We start from the raw sequence: 22,316 nt of genomic DNA, 5'->3' as shown, positions 1-22,316 counted from the left end.
TCCCGTCTAAATGTGAGTATTCCAGGTAGGTCGTGCTATAAATTTTTTACTGGAAGTTCTAGTAAACTATCATTTTGTCAAAAGATGCTATGTAAGTGTGTGTTGCAAAATCATGTGTAACTTTTAAATTTATTGTGCTCACTGTAATTTAAACAGGCTACTAACAACAGCAAAAACGACTCAACAGTACATGCCAATATTTCTCATAACCAGAGAGAATAAATCTTCATAAAGACTCCTCCAATGAAGTAAAAAATTTACCGGTGACAATATTTATTCTTGAGCGGTCAGTGTGCATTACAGGGTACGGTGAATGTTTAAAAGACCTCTCTGGAACTAAAACCAGTGGCTTTCTAATTTAGAATTTCTCTCCACTAATACAAAATGATTGATTGCCTTTATTTCATATACCCCTTGATTTTTTGTTTCATTCATCATGGGCTGCTTTAAAACAAATGCATTTAAAATCTGCCACAAGAAGAGTAGTCTCTTTTAAATTGTTGTAAAGTAATGAAAGGACATAGTAAATCAATCTCATTTCTGCCTTACAAAAGGATAACCTTTGCTCTATTAAAGCTGTTTTGACAATCTCAGTGCTCTACCTCACTTTCTGGGTAATAAACATATATGGCACTGTCATCTCAGAGAGGCCTTTAGGATTTAAGTGAGTGAAGGTAACTAATTAATTAGAAACTTAAATATATGCACTTTATATATTCCAATTTATCCATCTGAAAAGCTTTGTTGTTATACTGTTCTTTCAAATGTTTCCAGCAGCACATAATATACCCTAATTTTGTACATATTTATATGTGTGAGCATCCACACATGCACGCCCCGCCAAACACACTCAGGCAAGCATACACATATATAGCCATTGCTCAAGTTAGAAGAGAATAGAGAATTCACAGCAAAGATTAAACCAAGACACAATTTTTAAATTTACTATACAACTCACTGGTTGCCAGCTGATGCTTTTGAATTAATACAAAGAGACTATGAAACAATATACTTTAGAAGGGAGAACATTGTTTTCACACAGTGGCATTGAAGAATTTTTCTGTTTATGAAGTGTATATGAGACCTAATTTATTTTCCCCTTCCCCTTAACCCATCTGGCCACATGTTTTACCATGAAAGGGAGTATAAGACACAGTGCATGTAAACACCAAAGACTGTGATGACCCTCGAGATCCCTCTCGCTTTTATGTTCCTATTACACTGCTGAAACCTCCAAATTTATTTCCATCTACACAAAGCCAAAAATATATAGAAGATACATGAAATAAGCAATATATGATTTACACATCATAAACTCAGCCAAGAGAAAATTAAGCATGCTGCCACTACCTTCTGGCATGTGACAAGAAGTTTGTAACTCTTTCAATGAACTTGGAAGAAGGTGGAGTGGGCTTAAGCAGTAACAAATTTGCAGAAAAAAAATTGTGTCTAAAAACATGTAGTGAAAAAAATTTATTACACACCCCCAAATTAACTGTACATCAGAGACTTTTCAAAGTATACTATGTAAAACTTCACATGAAATCTAGAAATTACATGCACTGTGTTTAAAAAGAGAGGTGCTGTGTGTGTTTTTAAATACAATAAACATAAACTGTATATCTTTTAAAAAGAAGAGTGTTAAAGTAAATATAGCACATTTCATAACACAATCTTTGAGAGGTTAAAAAAAAAGCAATACACCAGAAAATTTACTGAAAAATGAATGGTTGGCAAAACCACTAATTGTCATTTGGTATTTTCATAAAAGTGTACAGATGTTTTCATTTAGGTCTCACTGGTTAAAAAAAAGTTGGCAAAGCATCAACTATCTTGAATAAACGATCATCTTTATGATTTTCTCTGAACTCTGCATGTGGTGACCTTTAAAACGGACATACTGCCACCTTGCCCTGGGAGTTGGTAGGGATAGGGAGTTCCAGATGAAGCACACTTCATCTCACTATATCTCAGCAAACACAGAACAGGTAGGTTTTACTAAAAATGAAACAGGCATGTGTACCAACTGTTGACAGGAACCCAAGCCTGAGAAAAAAATACAGTACAATAAATACCAAGGACTGTTTAACAGCCCTTTTCTTACTGCCACATTCAACTTTTTTCCTTATATTATTTTACATGCTGTTAATTTCAAAGTCCTCTACTGTTAAGATCTAGGAGCAAAACAAACACATGTCATAAAATATGTTAAAGTTCTAAAGGATCTGAATTTATTCCCGTTACTAGCAATGTAGTATTTCTGTATATGCATGGCCTTGCTACTGACTGCAGCTAATTTGTTTGTAAGCCATCATTAATCTCAGCTTTATGTTTTCACAGTTTGGGTAAACACTTCATTTGCATTAAATTTACAGCATTAATGAGATGTGAAATTTAAAATGCTACTTGAAACATAAATGATGTAAGGAACTAGAACAAAACTGTGGTTTTATCACGTTTGAAATCAGCAGACCAATTTAAACCTATTAAACTAGAAATGATGATGTGTTGCATTGAGGATTTGGTTTTGTAACTCATCTTCCAGAACTAAAATGAAGAAATGTAGGCCTGAACATCTAGGGGGAAAAAAATAGCTTGAAAAAAATAAGTTGGAGTTTTTGCTTTGGAAATTTTGCTCATTTTTTAAACTGACTTTGAAATGAGTATTTATTCCTTACACACCTCATTATCTTTCCTAAAAGCCTATTAAAGTTTACATGTATGAGCTGTTGAAAAATAAAATAATTGAAAGAAATACACTTAGAAGTTCCTTAAGATGTCACAAATCTAAGAAATAAAGCATGTGCTAAATTGATCTTTCTTAAAGGGTTCGGTTTTGTTTTGGATAAGCTTCATCTTCAGATGGCAAACACTAAAACCCTTAGGATCCCAGTCTAATCCAAGATAACCGTGGCAACACATAGGAAGGTAATATCGCAAAAGCTTCTCTATATCATTACACCTATGTGAAACTTGCCCACCTGTTGCTGGTGTAGGAAGGATGGGTCTCTTGGGCTTAGTCCCACATATCGATTGGCTTGGGATGTGCCTGAGGCTGTGTAGGCTGATTAAGGAAGAACAAAACAGATTGATAAAAATACCAACCTATCATAACTATTACCCTGTACAGGTACAGTACAAATATGAGAGATCCAGAGTTATGATTTTGCAATATATAGGATGTGGTTTTCCTGTATTTAAACTTTAACAGAATGCGAAAGAAAAATTGGACCAAATTTGGAAAGGCATGTAAATTCCTATAAACTTCAATGGAAGCTGCATGTATAAATCATAATGATGTCTCTTGTTAAAGAAAAGTTCCTCTGATTAATATATTTTTCAATTTTTAAGTAATTAAATAAAGTATGTATTTGAAGGAATCACAAGCCAGATTTTCATTTCCATTACACCAACCTAAGGCACCAGTGAAATCACTGAGATAACAATGTTGAGAGAAAATATTATTGCACATTTACTATTCTTACTGCTGTGAAAGCCCATAACAAAACTGTGAAAGAACAAAAATTTGAATCAAAAGTTCAGTTTACTTATGTGACATGAAATGAATCTTTACAGGCCTTTGGAAACACGATGTAATCTGATTAGCATTTTCATAAGAAGGGAGCTGATTTTTACTGTGCAATATAATATTAAATATTCAACTCCCCTATGCATCAGGAAACACTTTCTCTGAGGGACAATTTAAGGAAGTCTCCTGCTGTCTGCTGCAGAGGATTAAATAAATCCATTTCTGAGGAGAAAGGGAATGCTAGGTGATGTTGGGATTAGTTATAGGATGTGGATCCTTCACCTGTAGGTCACATTACTGTCTGGTTTCTGTCTGTAATCCCTAAAAGCCACTACCCTCTCATGGCTTTTGGTGGCACTTATGAAATGAGGTCTCACTCCACTTCCCAGTGTGGAGATACCCTCACTGCAACTTGCAGCATCACAACCTGGAAACTTGCTGGCACACAAAGCAAAACTACTAAAATTGAACAGACATACACATGGATGCCAGCGAGGAGCTCATGGGAGTACTTACTGAATTGGCCTGTTAGTATTAAAGTCACACAGCAAATACAAGCAAATGAAACCCATTATTTTATTTTTTATTTTTTTTTTAAAAGGCTTTATACAGTAAACAGGCTTTACTGAAAAACTGTCATAAAAATTAATCAGTTATTAGAAAGAAATTATGGTGGAGGCCACAGGGTCTCCCAAATATTATCAAAGCCTGCTGTTCTTTCTCATTCAAAACAATTCTGCTATTGCACATCAAAATAAAAAGCAGTGCTAATCATTTGCTGGTTTATTCTCATCAGACTGAATAATAATGATAACTTGTTGGCCAAGCATATGTTTTATATATCTCTCTATATATATTTTGAACCAATCAACCAGTTATTGCAAATAAAAGTAAAACTATGCCTTAAAACACATTTAGTCTTGATTTTCTCATTAAGTTAACATTAGCACTCTGTGTGGAAGGTCTATAATGACTGATAATACAGTTTATATGTATTCATATACAATTTATATATCAGCAGGACATGATCCCTCATTTTTTGCTATTTTCTTCATCAACAAGTTATGTTCCTTCACTTTTTTACTCTTACAGTTACCAATCCAGTTTCAAAAGGCTTTACCAAGCAGATAGACTACTGCACTGCTCTGAAAACCATAACACTCTGGACACGTAGCATTTATATGCTATCTCATATCCAGAACCGGCACATTCGAATCAAATTTGTACATAGGGATTTTTTTCTTTTTATTTACTTGCTGTAGTGACAGACATTGGATATTTAGGCAAGAAGTTACCTGCACACTGCTGTGGATGCATAAGGAGGCCTTATTTCAAATATCTAAGCTGAGATGTTCTAAGGATCACAGGGAATCAGGTACCTAAGTTCCACTGAATTGCACAAGAAACTGTGTGCCAACTTAATTTGAAAATATAATCAAAATTTTTTCCCCTAGTAGGAGGACAATGAACAGATGACGTTTGCTTTCCTTATGATGAATAATATGGTCAGATTACTAGAAAACATCCCAACGCAGTTCTGATATTGTATTTGTTCTTTTTGCCATTTGTATTAGAAACCCTGACCTCATCTGAGACAGCTATTTAGGCCAGGCACAATCATGTCAAACAGGAAGCAGGATGAAATCATGAGTACTTGAAACAATACACAAACTCAGTTTTCTAATCTAGACCAACAGTTAGAGCAACAGCTTCTTGTTTGCTGCTGAAACTAACTCTTCTCAAAAGGTGCAAGAACAGTATCAAAAACTACCTGGGAGGACACAGACATGTTCTACCGCCTTTTAACAAACTTTTCTATACTAAAAGAACAGCTAAAATACTTCCATAAACCTATCCATATAATTATTTGTTTATAATTAAACAAGAATTTGTCCAAAAGTTACTACTATCCTTTCATAATAAAGGTATAACTAGTTTTCCTCCGTTATATCTCAGCCACTCCTATGCATTTGAGTCTCATCTCCGCTTCACATTCTAATGAAAAGATTTAAAGTAGTATAACACCTAAGAAACATACAGTTTATGGTCTCCCTAATGACAGACCAAAAATTAGGGACTGGATTCACAGTTCAAATACTAAACAGGTCTAAAGCAAGTCATTTTAATGTAATAGACCCTAAAGAGATTAATATTTTTAAAGACTGGAAAGTTTTCTTCCAAAGCATATGTTTGGAAGTGTCTCGCAGAAAGTAGTTAAAAAGCAAAATTCTGCTTCACTGAGCATAAGATGAGTATTTAGAAAAGAAGAAATTACCCTATACATAGTAACTTCTTTGCCCTTATTTCCAAAACTGCAATTCCATTGAAGATAATAGGATAAATAATATGGTCCTATATAGTAATAAAGAGCTTAAAACATTAAAGTTAGGGTTTGTTTGTTGTTGTTGTTGTTGTTGTTTTAAAAAGAACAGTGGATCTACAATCCATCACAAAAATAACAAGAAATTAAAGTTTTCTTTTGCCACATCAGGGTTTTTTGCTAAAAATGACACAACCTATATCAACATGCAATTGTCATAGCTCGGATTCAGTATGCGTTGTAACAAGGCTTGATTTCTGTAGGAAAGCTCATTGAGGAGCAAATTATCCAATGTCTGTTTGGAATTCCATCTGAAGGCCATTGCAAAACCTTGCTGTCTGGGTGTGCTTGCTTCTCAATGTCTTAACAATGTCCACCTTAGATGAACAACTATGGTTTCTTTTTCTTGAATAGTGGTCAAATATGCAGGCTTTTCCCTTTCATTTTGGTTGTCATGTCACAAGCTTTGGTTCATGTAACATGATGCATTTGTTGAAATTTGGAGAGGAAAAGCTTTGCAGTCAGATTACATTTGCTCTCCATGTAAAATGATGAGCATCCACTTGGTCAAATAGTAGGAAAAGGCGCCTTTTTCTGGCCTCAATTTGAAATCATATCGAATCTTCAATTGACATTTTTTGTTTCCTAAAGAAATACTTACTGGTTGCTGTAGGTGAAGATGCCTCACCTTCAGTGGATGTAGTGATGGGTTTAGTATCTGTCATGGTCAGGGTCACAGGTCGCACCGCACTGTGATGGGGAGAGGGTGCCAAAACTGGAGTAAAATGGCCAGGCACTTTCCCTACTACTTGACCACTGCTGTTAGGCTACAAAACAAAACCAAAAGAATGCCTTGTGAAACATACACATTGTGTTTAAGGAACCTACCCTCCTATCTTAGGTTTTTTCAGAATGTCCATCACTGTAGTACCTGCATGCTGGAATGCACTATTGTAACGAAGCTATGAATTTCTATGTGGTATTTTCAGCAGGCAGATCCCTCCTTAGATAGGTAGTACATGCTTAAATAGCAGTACTTTTTGGAAAACTTTTTTTTCTGGATGCAGCATGCATCAGATTGTTTCAAAATATATTTGCTGTACACACAGTGGCTGTGAAGCACAGTAAATCCCACAATAGCAGGATTAAACTGACCAAGCATAGGCCCTGTATTGGTTATGAAGTATTAAGAGCAAATGAGTGATGCAAAACCTCTGTTTTCACATGCCATACCACTGTGGCTTGGAGCATAACCAAGACTTGACCACAGCTGTCCACAGAGATTACGCATACTGGAAGGCTAACTAATAATTCACGTTTGGGAGTGGGAAAGAGGGTTAGGATATGATGCACTATAATGTGTACATCATAACATCTGGCCAAAAGCCGCCTACCAAAAACACAGAAGTGTTTAATAATGGGAACTTTGCAAGTCAAGAGCATAATAAACAAAGACACTTCTTTCATAGATACAAAAGGCAGTCTGCATATGACCTTATGGTACAGGTCATCAAGGTAATATGCTACTGTCTGCATATAGGCACATCTGAATTTGGCAATGTTCACTGGTAAATGTATATGTTTATCCAATGCTTAAACATGGCTTAGACTTTCTGCATGTAAATATTCCAACAGTAAATAACTTGCAGTAAAAATAAGGAAGTAGTAAATAGTTTTTTTCAACAGTGGCTGATAACTTTTGTCTTAAACTGATTGTGTGTTCTGTGAATCATAGGTATTTTAAAATACAGCCACACAAAGCAAAAACTACTGGGAATCTTATTATTAGAATGATCCTGTCAAATTTGAGATATCTCAGAGTATAAAATGGACTGATAAAGGACCTGATTCAACTGACACAAGGAAAGGTTAAAAGAGGTAAGCATGACTATGGTAATGAAATAATAACTGCGCTGAGACAATTACTGCAAGTATGTGCAGAATATAAACACATAGAAGAGGAAGGAATTATTTGGAAAGTACAGGAAGTATAAACTCAGGGTAATGGAATGAAATCGAGAAGGAGGAAATTTAAAATTAATAACAGGAGAAACTTCCTGGCAGTATGATCTACTAGACATTGCAAATGCCCCCAAGGGAGAGTCTTGTTCTTTAGGGCATCTAAAACTAAGCTAGAAGAAAACACTAGAAAATACAAGTGCAAATGAAGGCCAATCTTGTATTCATAGGAACACTGGGTGGCTAGCAGACTATTTCCCTCTCTAAAATCACAAGACTTGCAATGAAAAATAACAGTAAAAATGTACACTAATGAGAAGTGGCCAACAAACTACCCCTCTAAATGAAAAAAAAATGTCACCCGCTAAACATAACTGTATGTTTGGGGAGGGGGGGGGTGTTGGAGTGGGGATGAGGATAGAAGGGCCATGGAATCCCAGAATCTTGCAATTTAGGTGGTATTTACCACTTTTTCATTCATTTTCGTAGTTGTGCAAGCTGAGAAGTTACCAGTAGGAGTTTAGTAACAGGAATAAGTGTCAGCTGTCAAAGTAGCTTCAAAATAGGAAGGCAGCACGGATTCAAAGGAATGACAATACTTTCACAAATAACACAATTTCCCCAAAAAACTGGCACATGACATTAAATTTTATTCACTTAACTATTTAGATAGATCTCCCTTATTATGTGTAATTGAAATTAAAATAAGATGTGGCAGAATATATACAAGACAATTACTATAGAATAATGTGTCCTCAAAGTTTACTGAGCATCTGCTTGCATACTTACATGACCAATGGGTCATAAGTGTGGAACTCTCTCAGTAATTACAAAGGTCTTTCCACAACAATATAAATTACATCTTTACATTACAGCAAAGTCATATATTAAGTATGTGTCAATAAGCCCACTTTCTTTGAGATCTATCTTAGCAGTGGTTTAAGGAATTTTATTTTGTGGGTTCTATTTTAAAGGCCTGCCTGCCTCTAAAACCAAGTGTCTTGGCGACTCAGAAATCTGACTCCACCTGCCTTAGAATAAAATGAAAATTTTAACTAACATAAATTCAGAAAATCTCTAAGAATTGCCTAAAATAAATTCCCCATACAAATGACCCAAGATGCTCCAAAACTTAGAAGCAAGTACCCTTACTCGCTAGTTGCAAGTTGTACAGAGTTCAACTCGAGACATCTCGATGTTGCAATAAAACAGGCTCTGTCATAGCTAAGGGAGCCACGACACAGTTTGAGGCATTTGTGGGGAAAACTATCGGAAATATAAGGTGGGCCTTATGATAAACTTTTCCCTAAACACTGAAATTCTTGTCAGTAAGACCTGCTTGCTATGTTGGACTGGATTTTCAGTATGTTTCTGGGGATCCTGCTGCAGAGGCAAGCCCCCTCTCCTGCCCTGGCAACCAGCTGTCCCCACAGTCTGCTGGAGGGACTACCACCTCCCAGTTGTGTCTGGTGGCTCCTAGATGGAGTCACTGACCTGTGACCACAGGGCGACCTTAGGAGCCTTAGCTCATGTGGTGTGCTAACATATCACAAAACCAACTGAGAATCCCTTATCTAAGTGACCAACTTTTACTAAAAATGAAGAAAGAAGATTCCATGGAGTTTATGGATTAAAACAGACAGTGTCATCAGCTTCCAAAAGCAGCTCTGTCTCCAAAGCCAGACTCGAATTAATTAGGACACAGCTGGAGACCAGGACAATTTACAGCAATGTATCACCTTCTACTGTTCCTTAGTGATCCCAGGTCAACAGGAATGCAATGACTCACATAGGCTTCAGCTTAGTCCTTGTGCATATGGTCGAAAGGAGCAAACTGAGTTATAAGACAAAGAATATACTTATACCCCATTCTCATATAAACCATGTTTTTCCCTGTGTGATACATAACAGCAGTGCAGTACATCCCTCCACTTCATCCAAATCGAGGGTGAAATCCAGTCCTTGTTGAAATCTATGGGGAATTTGCTAGTGATTTTAGTGAATGTGGTTTGTGACCTCCCCACCAAGTGTCTACATTTCTATTTCTTTTTTTTAATGTCATCTTAAATGGTAGGCATTGTTCCATATCTGTCCTGCGTATAAAACTGCATGCAGACACAATACAATGAAACTGAGGTCTGCAACTTCTAGATATAAAAATAAAACCTCCAAACTAAGAAAAGAGAAAACTCATTACTTCAATAAGTTTAATTCTTATGGTTCCAACTTTTCAGACTCTGCACATGAGATTTCAAATGCAATTATAACCTAGTTACCTGCCTCAACAATTTTATTGCATATTGGCACATTTCCCCATGTATCTTCTGGCTGCACTTTATAATTTATTCTGCTTTTATTTTTGTAACCTCTAACATCTATTCTTTTCCTTTTTCAAGTTGTTTTCACATTTATAACATAACATTTTTTTTAAAATTTTGCAGTAATGTCAAGTACCGTATATTGCAATAACTGTTCAGGTGTTATTGCTTAGCAAACAAGATAGCACAAGAAGGGATAAGTACACACAAGACAGAGCTTGGTGTACCTTGTCCAAGACCCTAACTTCTCCCCCCATACTGAAAGTTTCCTGTATTTATAACTAACCTCAGCTGTAGGTAAGCACATACCTACCAGGACTTTTACATATATAATTCTTCTTCAACAATCCTAGCTGTCTTTCACATGTGAACTAAGGTCCTCCCTTTGACACAGCTTGTCATGTGAAATGGTACAACATAAAATTTTCTGAAAACTTAGTGGTTTTCCTAGGTGTGCTACATTTGAAAACAGAGTTTATGAAAATCAGTCTCACGTTCTCCCAAATTCTATTACATGAATGTCACTCATAAGAAACCTTCCTGAAACCACCATACTTGTCTTTCTTGCATGCAGTGAACAACAGTGAAGCAGCTAACAAAAGTGATATTTACATTATCATAATTAGTTTGCAGCTTAAGATCATAAAGTAGTCCTAATTAAACAGATCAGGTAATTGTCTCAGAGTTAATGCTTAGGCCTATGTTCAGATTGACAGTGACATTGCTGCATTGGTTTACTCTCAATTCACACTTCTATGATTATCTTTGCGAGCACAAAACTAAAAGCTTTTGAAATAAAGGTCTAAATTCCAGACCATGGTATCTGATAGCAGTACAAGCTCAAGAACACTGGCGCTCTCTCTCTCAAGTTCTCTGTCCTGCTTTAAGTTCTCAGTGCAAAGAAGGCAACCTTCTGGTCAGAAATAGACAATTCATAATATTATTGAAAACTGGCTGCTGGAAATAGATTCTGTGACCTGTTCTCAACTTTTGCAGTTATGTCAAAAGATATTTTAGCATTGAAACTACATATCTATTTAGACAGTATCCACTTGAATTACAAGTGCAAATATTTATAACACATCATTTAATATTAATTCATTTTGTCCTTATTTAAAACAAGTTCTAGTTTCTAGTTTGAGTTTTCCCTGAAGAGATTCTTACAGTCAAATGCTTTACATTTAAAAATCAACTGTTACCATCAACTAGGGCATCAATATGTCTGTGCGATGGATTCACAAACAGAGAGATGATGCCTGAGGCATAAACCTCAAGCAAATTGCACGGAAGCAGCTGTGTTAGATAAACAAGTTGTGCATTTGAAAATGGGCGAGGGAAAGAAGCAAACACATTGAAGGTCTGGCAAATTTAGCCCCAATTTATGCAGGTATACATTTTGCTATTGTTGGATTGGAGGCTAATTCGATTTTCAGATCTGTCTTACATTTTCGAGCTTTTTAATTCACACCATCTTGAATTGCCACAGATTAATCCATTTGTTTGCCCAAAGCCACAGATGAGTTATATTCACTGTCATAGATGTAACATAACTCAGATTGTCAGACTATTAATGTCTGATTCTGTGCACCATGCACACTTTCAGTTAATCCTTAGGTATGAAGTTTGAACAAAAACTTGTAACAGGTATGAATATGGACTTTCTTAAAATCAGGATTCACTATAACTGTTTTTCCTGCTGGGATTTTACTAACATAATCAGTAACTAATTAAACTCCTCTCAGACTTCTGTTCACATATTTGCCCAAATACCAGCACATTTAAACCTTAGGTCTTCAGTTATATTTTAGGACAGTCTTTTGTCATATAGCTCACTACTTCCACCATTAAAAAAATCTTTCTGATGTCATAGTGAAATGGCAACACTAACATCTACAGAAGAGATATCCAAACATAACAGAAATTTGACATACTTATTAAACAATTGACATAAACTATTGAGTGGCTTAAATGATAAAATATATTTTATATTTAGATTTGCACATTATCTTTTTTACAAAATAACTGTAATTATAATTCCAAATTCCAAATAAAATAATTCCAATTTTCCTTGGAATTTTAAATACAAAGCATCTTCAAAGAAATAATCAACAAAGGCCAGAAATCATCTTAATCCTGTGCATGTCTTAGGTACAGCTACATATGATACTGTGTTAGGTATTTCAGAAAGAAATTTCAGGGCTTAATAAAAATTACATTATTCCAGCTAACCACTATACTTGGAGAACAATATATTTGCATCTCAAAACACAGGTTTTTCAACAGAAACTCTGTTTCCCAAGAAAGTTACCCTAGTGATCAATCACTGAGTGCAGTTTAGTCAAATTGCATTCATTGTGTTTGTAAACAATCTGTCACCCCTTTCTTCTCAACAGTTCCAGGCCCTTAAAATGGAAAAGTACAAATATTATGGTAAAGAACAACACTGCAAAACCCTATGGCAGTGTAATTTTGAGACCATTGATTGAATTATTTGTTGATGAAGCTGTAGAAGATCCAGTTCTGCACATTTTGGTCCTCTGCTCATGTACCAAATATCTTGTTTTAACAGTTGTCTACTAGACACATCTATGAACCTGGAGATCATAGCTGATAAGTTCTGTCTTTGAGTCCATGCCATTGTGCTCTGTGATATCCACAGAGGGTGATAGATGCTTCAGAAAATCTACAAGTAAAAGAAACTGGAAGAAGTATCTTCTGTTTTTCAAACTCTCCCTTTTGTTGTTGTTGTTGTTGTTGTTATTGTTGTTATATGACACAGACCCAACCTTTTACCTCAGTAGAGCTTTTGCCTAGGGCACCCTAATGCTACGTCACCTGTGAACATCCAGTGGGCATGTTAGTCTCCCACTAGAGACAGCTCAATGGTACAGGAAGCAGTTTCATCAAATGTGCAGAAGACATATCCTCAAGTTATTACTTATCATCTGAGTAATATAACGCAGTGCCTTTGAGTCTCTGCTAAACATAAGGGAATGGTATTATTAGTGCACTGCCAGTGAGACTGTAAAAGGTGTTGTAGGGCAGTTCCTCCTCCAGCTGAACCTGGTGGGCTCCATAAAACATTTGTTTAACAAGAAGTAAGGCTATACAGATTTCCTTTCTGATATTGGACACTGTGGTAGCAAAAGAAATGTACTTTGCCTTTTTACAGTGCCCCTTACCATTTTCATGAGGATGAATCTCACTAGCTTCCATACCCTTACAACCCAAGTAACTCATTGCTACAGCACATCTTACACAGACCTCACTGAGAGATGCCACACAAAAACTTCAGGTGGTGTGACACAGCTAGCTGTCTGCTTGAGGAATTAGCTTTAGAAAAAACAAGTTGTTGCCAGTCTTGGCTGGCAATATCACTTCTGTACTACTTTCTGAGAGAAATCAAGGCACTGACTTTGATTTATAAAGCTCTGAGTCTTATCCACTTGAGAAAACATTTTCCTTTTGATCTAACACTGCTGAAACTGAGAGCAACTGCAGAGCTTCAGCAACCCATGTTCAGACACAGATATCGTAAGACATTCTAGACAAAGCGTCCTCTATCCTGAATCACAATTTTACCTGTGAGGTCACAAAATCTGAATTATTTGTCAACAGGTAGAACACAAGGAACCACCCAGCTTTCCCTGTATATTTGCCTTAACAACAGGGTAAGTCTGTATTACATAACATGGGAAAGGAAATCTCTTTGTAGATAAATGTTCAAAAGATATCTTTGGGTTAAATGGTATTTCGTGCACTCTGGAGACTTATAACTGTGCATTTAATAAACTAAAAATGAGCAAACTAAATACAAACCAATCATTTACAACTGCAATTAAATCTTTAAATGCCTTGTCAGTAGATACAGTTAAGCTAGTACTCTCTCTGCCTCCCAATTACAATCAAAACCTGCACATTGCCATATTTAATCTTCAGTAATTTCTTAAAAAATTACAAGGAAAGACTTGTCCAAGAAGCTGAAAACTATTACATGACAACAAATAAAGGCGCTAGCTGTACTGAAGAAACCGCATGGACACATATCGCTTGTGTTGGCGTATTCTGCTAGTACTCTCCCACGAACCAACAGGAAACCCTTTGACCAGCCTAAACAGAGCCTCACAAGATTCACTCGTCATTGCTAAATGACTGCAGTTATTGTATTGAAGAATGACAAAGCATCTGCCTGGCATTCCTGAAGAGTGTGCCTATCTTTCATTGAACAAAAACCTGAATACCCCAATCAATTATGAGAGCAAATTAAGTGGCCTCACCAGCTTCCAGAAGCAGCTCTTCTCAAGCAGTTCAGATATTTCTGTCTTCAAAGATAAAACCATTAAAAAGATAAAGCTGCACACTAGCCCATATTGCAACGAAGTACATTTTAACAGCCCCAGGAATTTTAGTCAATATGTGGACAGCAGTTCACTTGGACTGTAGCATGTAACAAGTGTAAGCCATTTATTGTAAGAAGAAAAGGGTCCAATACTTAACTCTCCCAAATTGGAGGCAGTTTTACCATACCACTGAAAACAGTGTATTTCATAAAAAATATCACAAAATTTTATTTAAGATTACCTGTAAACTGTGCCCTTCATAATCCAAACTCAAAGGGCTTGCAAGATTATCTACTTCTGTTTGCTTGGTTCAGTCAGAAAAAAAGTTTCTCACTGATGCCAGGATGTTCTTCAGCAGCATTCACCTTAACTGTTTGCTTTACCTTTGTTTCCTTCATTAAAACTGCTGACTCTTCTTCTGTGATTCAGCACACCTTAGTCCATTTAACTTGATGGGGCATTAAGTTTGGAGCTTTTGGTTTTGACTTCAGCCACACAAGTGATTTGTTCAGGCTCACTGGAAGTCTGATTTTGATATTATATATCGATTCATACACTCTCAATTATTCATGTGTTTCAAGTGTGTGCAAATTTTTGTGTGTGTGTGCATGCACACACGTGTACCTACACACAGAGGAGGTAATATCTTCGAAGATTAAAAGATTTACCCATCTGGAATCATTCAAAAAGGAAATACATGTTCAAAATTTGTGATAGCTTTGAAAACATCAGTACATTGTAGATGGATAAACACTGTAGGTGGATTAGACGCATACCAATCTATTCTTTTTTGCTGAAACTTACAATGAATGACCAGTATCAATTTAACTCTGGAGAGATCAGCACCCCATCGTACTACAGTTACATACACACACACACACAATCTCATCCAGTAACATGCGTGCCAAGCTAAGAAAAAAAGCAATGAAATAAGTATACTAAAAAGGGCTCAGCAGAATTACTTAATTAGTGGAAAGTACAGCAGTTCTCAAAACCTTGGGAACTTTTTAGACTACCAGTTGGAGGCAAGTCCAGCTCTATATCTAACAAGATCCCTTTCTGTTCAGTACGTTTGTTTATTTATTCTCCAGATTGAACAGGGGCTAAAAAGCAGATATGCATGAAACTGACAGCCACGGCTCTCTTTTGTTGAGGTTCATCCATTGTTGAATCATTTTTCACTGCAGCCAAAGGGCCTGTTTGAACTTCCTGACTGTTCATCACACATAATTTGGAGTATTTAACATTATGTCAAGAAAATTGTCCACTGCTTCCCACCGTGGAAACCTATGGGAGCTCTATATCTTTAAACTAATTTTACTTAAAGTGTTCCATTGAATAGCATGACTGTCTCACTATAATCAGGGCAGCAGTAATGTAATTAATCTCAAAATTGCTGTGGGGAGTACAAGGCATCTCAGTTGCTTGTCGTAACAATCTAAATTAGCATATTACTGAAAGATGTTCGGGAGGAACAGTTCATTTTAGGTAAATGCTGTCAGGGTATCCATCCTTTCTATTTCTAAAGCTGAAATTAAAACTATCATCATAGTTCTCCGTTTGAAATCCAAATGAGTATGTTTTGAGGTGGGAAAGTATAATTAAATTTGATGTGGTATTCCTACAGATGCAGTTTTGCATTTTAAAATAATTAAATTTGTTTCAATAAAAATTCATGTTTTATTTAGAAAAGAAAAACTGGTTTGGCTCAAAGCATGCCATTGTATCAGAACAATTCCCTTTTGTCACTGAAACTTCACAGACGGCTGCTTCTTCTTTTACTAAGCAAAAAATTATTCTTGCAGTTTTACTTTTTGTACAGCCATCCTTTAACTGTTCTATAGATATATAGAGATAATTTGACTGGGCATGCAACTCCTGATGTATAGCATATCTCAGAGGTGAACTTTAAAGAATTAAATTTAAAAGAGATTCCACTAATAATGGTGATTAATGATAATAAATAGCAGAGAATAGCTGATGCAGATGCCTGGAATCCCATACTTGGTGTTGTTTAACCCCATCGCCTCTTCTCAGGAACTAATCAAACATCAAATGAAATGAAGAACGTTACCCTAATATAAAGGTTATGAAAGGTCATGAAAGTAGTAAATTGAGGCCAATTTAGCCTGTTATTCCCTATGGTGCCACAACACAAGAATAGGATGTGTTTTCAGTTTGCTACTACTCTGAAAAAAATCAGCAGAGTAAAATTTTATCTTTTGAGGTCTAAAGATTAATCTTTCAACCACAGATAAGGGAAGAGAGTAAGACAAGAGAAGTGAGTAAGACTCTTGTTGGGCAAAGAGTTGAAAGCACTTCTGCTCAATTAATATACTCCCCAATGTTAAAATCACAAGACAGTGCATTTGTCAACTGTCTTAAAGAAAGTCAGATACTTCATTTAGAAGTTGTATTTTTTCAGCAATGATCCAAAGCAGAACACTGAACAATCCAGAGATTATCACCTGATCTGCTCTTTTAATATATATAAGAAATCAAAATGTAAGTAAAACAAGCACAGAATAATTAAAGAAATGCATAACAGAAAGGGCCTGATTTTAATTTGCATAATTTTTCCCTTAATAGGGCCTAATTAAGACATCAGTTTAAAAAAAAAAAAAAATCCAACAAAACTCTAAGATTTTCCGCACTGAATTAACGTTAAGGATTTTTAATGGATGTCTTAATTAGACTTTGTTATTCATGGAAATTTTACACAAATTAAAATCAGGTCCTGCATGCAACACTCCCAGCTGAGTCTCAGCAAAAATGCTATATGGGACTGAAAGACTTTTAATCCATGCACAGATAGCAATTTGTATTCTAAAGCTGACATACTTCATTTTCACTTTTTTGTTTAATTTGCATTAATATTGTGACCAACAAAAATCTCATAGTTAGGACTTCTCCTTTCAAAGTAAATTTTGATTTTATGGACCCACTTTTTTTTTTTAGCTATGTAGAAAGTCATGCAGCTGGACGCAAGCAGTATCCCCTGGGGACAATAGCCACAATGACCTTCTGAACAGCCCAGAGGGCCTGTGTCTGTTATTCAGCACAGAAAGTTTGATTCAGTCTCAAGTTGTGCCTGAAACACACGCTGAAAGGCTTGTCATTATTGGTGAAAACCAAAACAAAACAAAGCCCAAACCAAAATACTGTCACAGCAATCCCTTCATCCCTGATAAGACAGTCCTTCCACAGGACCCTAACTCTTAGGAGCAGGAACACTTGACTGTGGTCTCTTCAGTTTACATTCCCAAGGCTCTTCCAAAAAATGTGCTAAAGCACAAGGTACAGGACTCCACAGGAGTCTTTCAGACAAGGCATCAAAAATAAAAAACAGCCTAGGCAGCAAAGATTACATTACATTGACACTGGAAATATTCCAAGTATTGTCAGACCAAGTCTCAACTGCAGTTTATCCTGCAGTGCAGATCACATGCTAACGCTATGTGCTGATGCTATCATGGAAAGCAGTTTTGCACACAGTCCTTCACAAATTACTTCACTAATGAAAACCATGTTCATTTCCCATATCAGACACAATTCTGAATCAGTGTAGCAGCCAGGAACTCACCTGTTACTGCATGTTCTCTACAAAAGGAAGAAAAACGATTTTGTGGGTCTGTGCTGTGCTCATTACAGTAATGTCTTTGCATCTGTGCAGACAAATGTCAGGTGCCTATGAAACAGGGCAAGCGTTACCTTGCCAGAGTTTATATTCATTGTTGGTCTATAAATATACTTGTATGTCTGTGCATGTGCATACATGCATGTGGATGTATCAGCACACTTCTTGCTCAATCCTGCAGCAGGAGGTTCATCTCCGGTGGCCCTGCATGGCCACAGAGGTGCCCAGCCTGTGGGAGAGGTGCAGGACTGGGACCTGCCCTGTTAGTGCTGCTGGGTCATTCGGTACAAGTATTTTTCTTATGCTTGACAGAGGAACAGCGACTGGATATGACTAACCTGCACCCTTTATTCAACCACGCTGAACAGGAAAAGTCACTGGCTTGCTTATATGACAGCTCCCACCTTGCTCTAAGACCAGAACTAGTGAGATATTGGTTTAGACACCCTAGTAAACATACATTCCTCAAAGGATTTCTTTTGGAGGGTTCACATTGTTTTACAGTACCTGGCTAGTCTGCGGGCTGGATGGGTCGTAAGAAGGTACATAATTCTTCAGAGTATCCTGAGGATTCAGGTGGGGAGGATATCTGATCGTTGGATGAGAGAAGTAGCTAGATGGGGCAGGAGGGAGAATAGCTTGTGCTGGAAATGGCAATGGTGAAGGTGGAGGTGGAGTTCTAGTTGAGATGACTGGAGAAGATAAAATAAAATTAAAATTACTTCGCATCTTGTCTTCTAAAATTCTTCACTTCTGTGTTACAGCAAGAAAAATAAAAAGTCAGTTATAAATCAGTACACTGCACTCCTGCTTCATGGCATCTTTACAGAAAAACTTACGTGTCCTCCCCTTACATTATCCCAGGCAATGGAAAGTGCTACTGTTTCAAATTCATAAATACTGTATCTTGGATTGGTTTTGCAGGTTATGCCATCATACTTTTTCACTTTTTCTTTAAGCAGTAATCATTCTGTGGCATAAATGACATTTCAATTATACAGTTTTCCCATCTGGAGCCCAAATAAACAAAACAAATATTTTACTCAATAAATAAAACCTACACTTTTATCCACAGCAGCCCAGCAGAGGAGAGCAAAGTCACCAATCCCTAAGAACCAGTTAGTGATTCCTCACTGCATTGCCCTCTACTTGCCTCATGTGGGGATGGGCTAGTAACTACTCATCAATAATGCCATGAATATTAGCTGACCTTTGTGAAAATACTAATGAACATTCAACTGCAGGGCCTGGGAAACCAACCCATCCAATAAAAATATCTCTGACAAACAAAAAATATCTACCCTGTACATATTTTTCTTTGCATTCTTTTTCTTCCCAGCCCCTACAAACACACACTTCTCTATCTATAGACTATATGTAATGTCTAAACAACCAGCAATGTTTTCACAGTGGAAGGAATGTACAGCATGTCCTGCTGCTGCCCAGTCGTCCGGCTGCAAGTGGAGAGTGTTCCTCTATCACAATGCACAACAACCTGCTTTCCACCCTTACTACATATCTAGAGTGCACCTACTTGGCAACATATTAAAAAGGAGCTACTGAGTTCAATGGAAATAGAGAAGACAACAGTGTTTTCATTTTCATTAGAGGGAGGGTACAAAATCAGGTCTGTATAAGCAAGGTATTTTATAAACTGCTCACGGTTCTACGCCGTATCAGCACAAGCACACGAACACTGCTTTTCTGGACTACCTCTCATATCTTTGGGTTTTTTCAGCTTAATTTTTAAATGACTTGCTATTTTTGAGCTAGGACCAAGTCATAGTTTGCCCAATTAAAAACAACAGTAAGGATGTTCCAAAATTGCTGTACATGGTAATCAAAACCTTGCAAATCTCAAAAACATTGCTCACTGGCATAATAGAACAGGCTACACAGATAGAAATCAGGTTTCCTAGCAAGTAAATAGCTCATCACAAATTAGGTTATGACTGTCACTCAGTTTCATATATCTAAAAATTATACACTACAGGAAATGTAAAGATCTATGCATAAGTATAGGGCCAAATATAATTATGGAAGCTTCTTTTGTGACAGGCTCATTTTAGTCACAGCCCCATCAGTTCAGTTCAATCAAAAAACATTAGTTACTGCTCTGATGTGGGAGCTGTGCAAAACAAACACAAGTGAGCAGAAATCTACCCCTTCCATTTCATCCATCATCTCGATGTGCTTGAGTATTTGCTGATAATGGAAACCTTACAGAGACCAGAGTGAGTCCAGGCTCACTTTCATAATACAAAGTAAGTGAATGTTAAGGGGAAAATCATCCTTACACATGAATTGAAAGAAAGGAACATGAAATCATGGAGAAATCACAAAACAGAAACTTCTCAAAGCAGCACTCCATGTTAAAGAAAAGCAGAAAGAGTCCTCAAATCTGTTTTACTCCTCTAGTCACCCAACTTCGCTCAAGAAATGAATCCCTTTATATGCAGTTTGTAAGGAGACGTAATGAGCTGCAGAGGGGAGACTTCCAAGGACCATGTTCTCAACTGAAGAATCAGGGTCACTCTCACCTCTAAAATTAAACAGACCATGATGCTGGAATTTCACTGTCATTCCTGATAAACCCTCAAGATAACATGCATACCATCACATTTCAAGTGTCTCCTTCACAGTTTAAGTGAAGTTTTATTACGGATTTCCTATGGATTTCAGAAAACAGGTGTTGAAAAATATTTATCAGCATTCTACCTCTTTAGACAGAGTATTCAGAAGAAGAACTGGTACTTATTTCATTGTGTCACATAGTGAACACGGTTGTGACTTCTCTTGTGTATTGAATCCTACATATTCTGATATTTAAATACAACACAGTCATAGCAACAATAATAACAAAGGATGTAGGTGAAAGGAGGAAAGACAGAGATGATTTTTCCTCCTCGGTTTCTTCATGCAGTTTACAGCTTATTTTATTCATTGGTTAATCCTAAATCCTTTCCAGTGCCCTGCATCAGCCAGACTACCTGAACTGAATTTAATGAGCATTCCTGCAAGGATACCCCAACCTGTTCCACGTCTACTCTCATCAGTATTATAAATGTGATTAGGTCTCTAAGAAAGTCTGCAAAAACACATGACAATCTGATTGTAGGAAAGGAGAACAGCCCAAATGAATAGGGAGGTCTTTCTTCCTCCTCCATAACCCTCACCACTGTGTGCAACTCCTGGGATTCCTGGATGATGATGCTGGGGAAAAGTGCTCAGTCTTGGTGAAGAATCCTGGGGAGAAGTAGGACTAAACAAAGGCTTTTCAGGTTTCTTCATTGTAGGAGAAGACATATCTGTAATAGAAAAACAATGGAACAGTGACATTAGCTTAGAAGCCTGTCTCAGGACACATCATTTTGTACACTGAAGATATTTATTTTTACTGTTCTTGCATAAATATTGTTTGGTGACGCAGCTCCCCTATGACCAATAAACTAATTTTAAACTATTGCTTTCAAACTTGAGAATGAATAATAATCCCCTAACTGGTCTTCATCCTGCAAAACAGAAACTACATTCCCTTCATACCAGATGAGACAAACAGTGATGAAATGTATATCTTCAGAATCTCCCTAGACATTTCTCAGTTCCCCAGAACATCACCAGATCATGTGATCCTTCAACAGCCACATAATCTTTATTGCATTTTTTAATGGAACACCTACACTCAGGTGTGTAGGGTAACTGCCATACACATGCTGGGTTATGGTATTTATTATTTTGTTATTTCAAAACCCATCCCTTACCCTTCCCAAAACCATAGTGAAACAATGTAACCTCCCTAAGAATAAAAGGTACTTTAACTTCTCTACCTCATATTTTCCAGACAAAACCAGGACACTCAAATAGGGCCTTCCCACCTCTTCCCTCCACTTTCCCTAACAAGAAAAATGTCTCTTTAGAGTTTACCACATGAAGATAACACACCAGTAGGGACAAATGTATGATTTCTACCATGCAGGGTTACTGATATTGTATAAAGCAAAAATACTGGATTCTTTCTGAAAGTTTAAGTTAGTTAAACAACATTCATTGAACTTTGCACCAAATTATTTCAAAGGTAATTATAATATTTTTATAGGACACACATCAATATCATAAGTGGGTTCCATTTCAAATCAATGGGACTAACTCATGTTTAAAGCAAACATCATTTCTTAAGTACTTTACTGGCCTGGGGCCACATTGCAGCTGACTT

At 36.7% G+C, this 22,316-nt stretch overlaps 1 protein-coding gene across 13 annotated transcripts in view; it reads right to left on the bottom strand.

Annotated features, from left to right (window-relative positions):
• Positions 1-22,316, bottom strand: part of NFIB (nuclear factor I B) — a 281,489-nt gene that overhangs the window by 19,532 nt on the left and 239,641 nt on the right. For 7 of the 13 annotated variants that reach the window (XM_049794731.1, XM_049794723.1, XM_049794728.1 and 4 more), the window contains exons 7-10: positions 21,280-21,411; positions 18,611-18,795; positions 6,511-6,676; positions 2,982-3,064 (exon numbers count right to left, since the gene is read on the bottom strand). In XM_049794731.1, the coding sequence (XP_049650688.1) occupies positions 2,982-3,064; positions 6,511-6,676; positions 18,611-18,795; positions 21,280-21,411 (566 nt within the window). The remainder of the gene's footprint in view (positions 1-2,981; positions 3,065-6,510; positions 6,677-18,610; positions 18,796-21,279; positions 21,412-22,316) is intronic. The other 6 variants (XM_049794732.1, XM_049794724.1, XM_049794735.1 and 3 more) reach the window with 2 other exon arrangements.

The sequence above is a fragment of the Accipiter gentilis genome, chromosome Z (genome assembly GCF_929443795.1).
Source record: "Accipiter gentilis chromosome Z, bAccGen1.1, whole genome shotgun sequence".
Classification (NCBI taxonomy): Eukaryota; Metazoa; Chordata; class Aves; order Accipitriformes; family Accipitridae; genus Astur; species Astur gentilis.
This window is presented reverse-complemented; position numbering and strand designations above follow the sequence as displayed.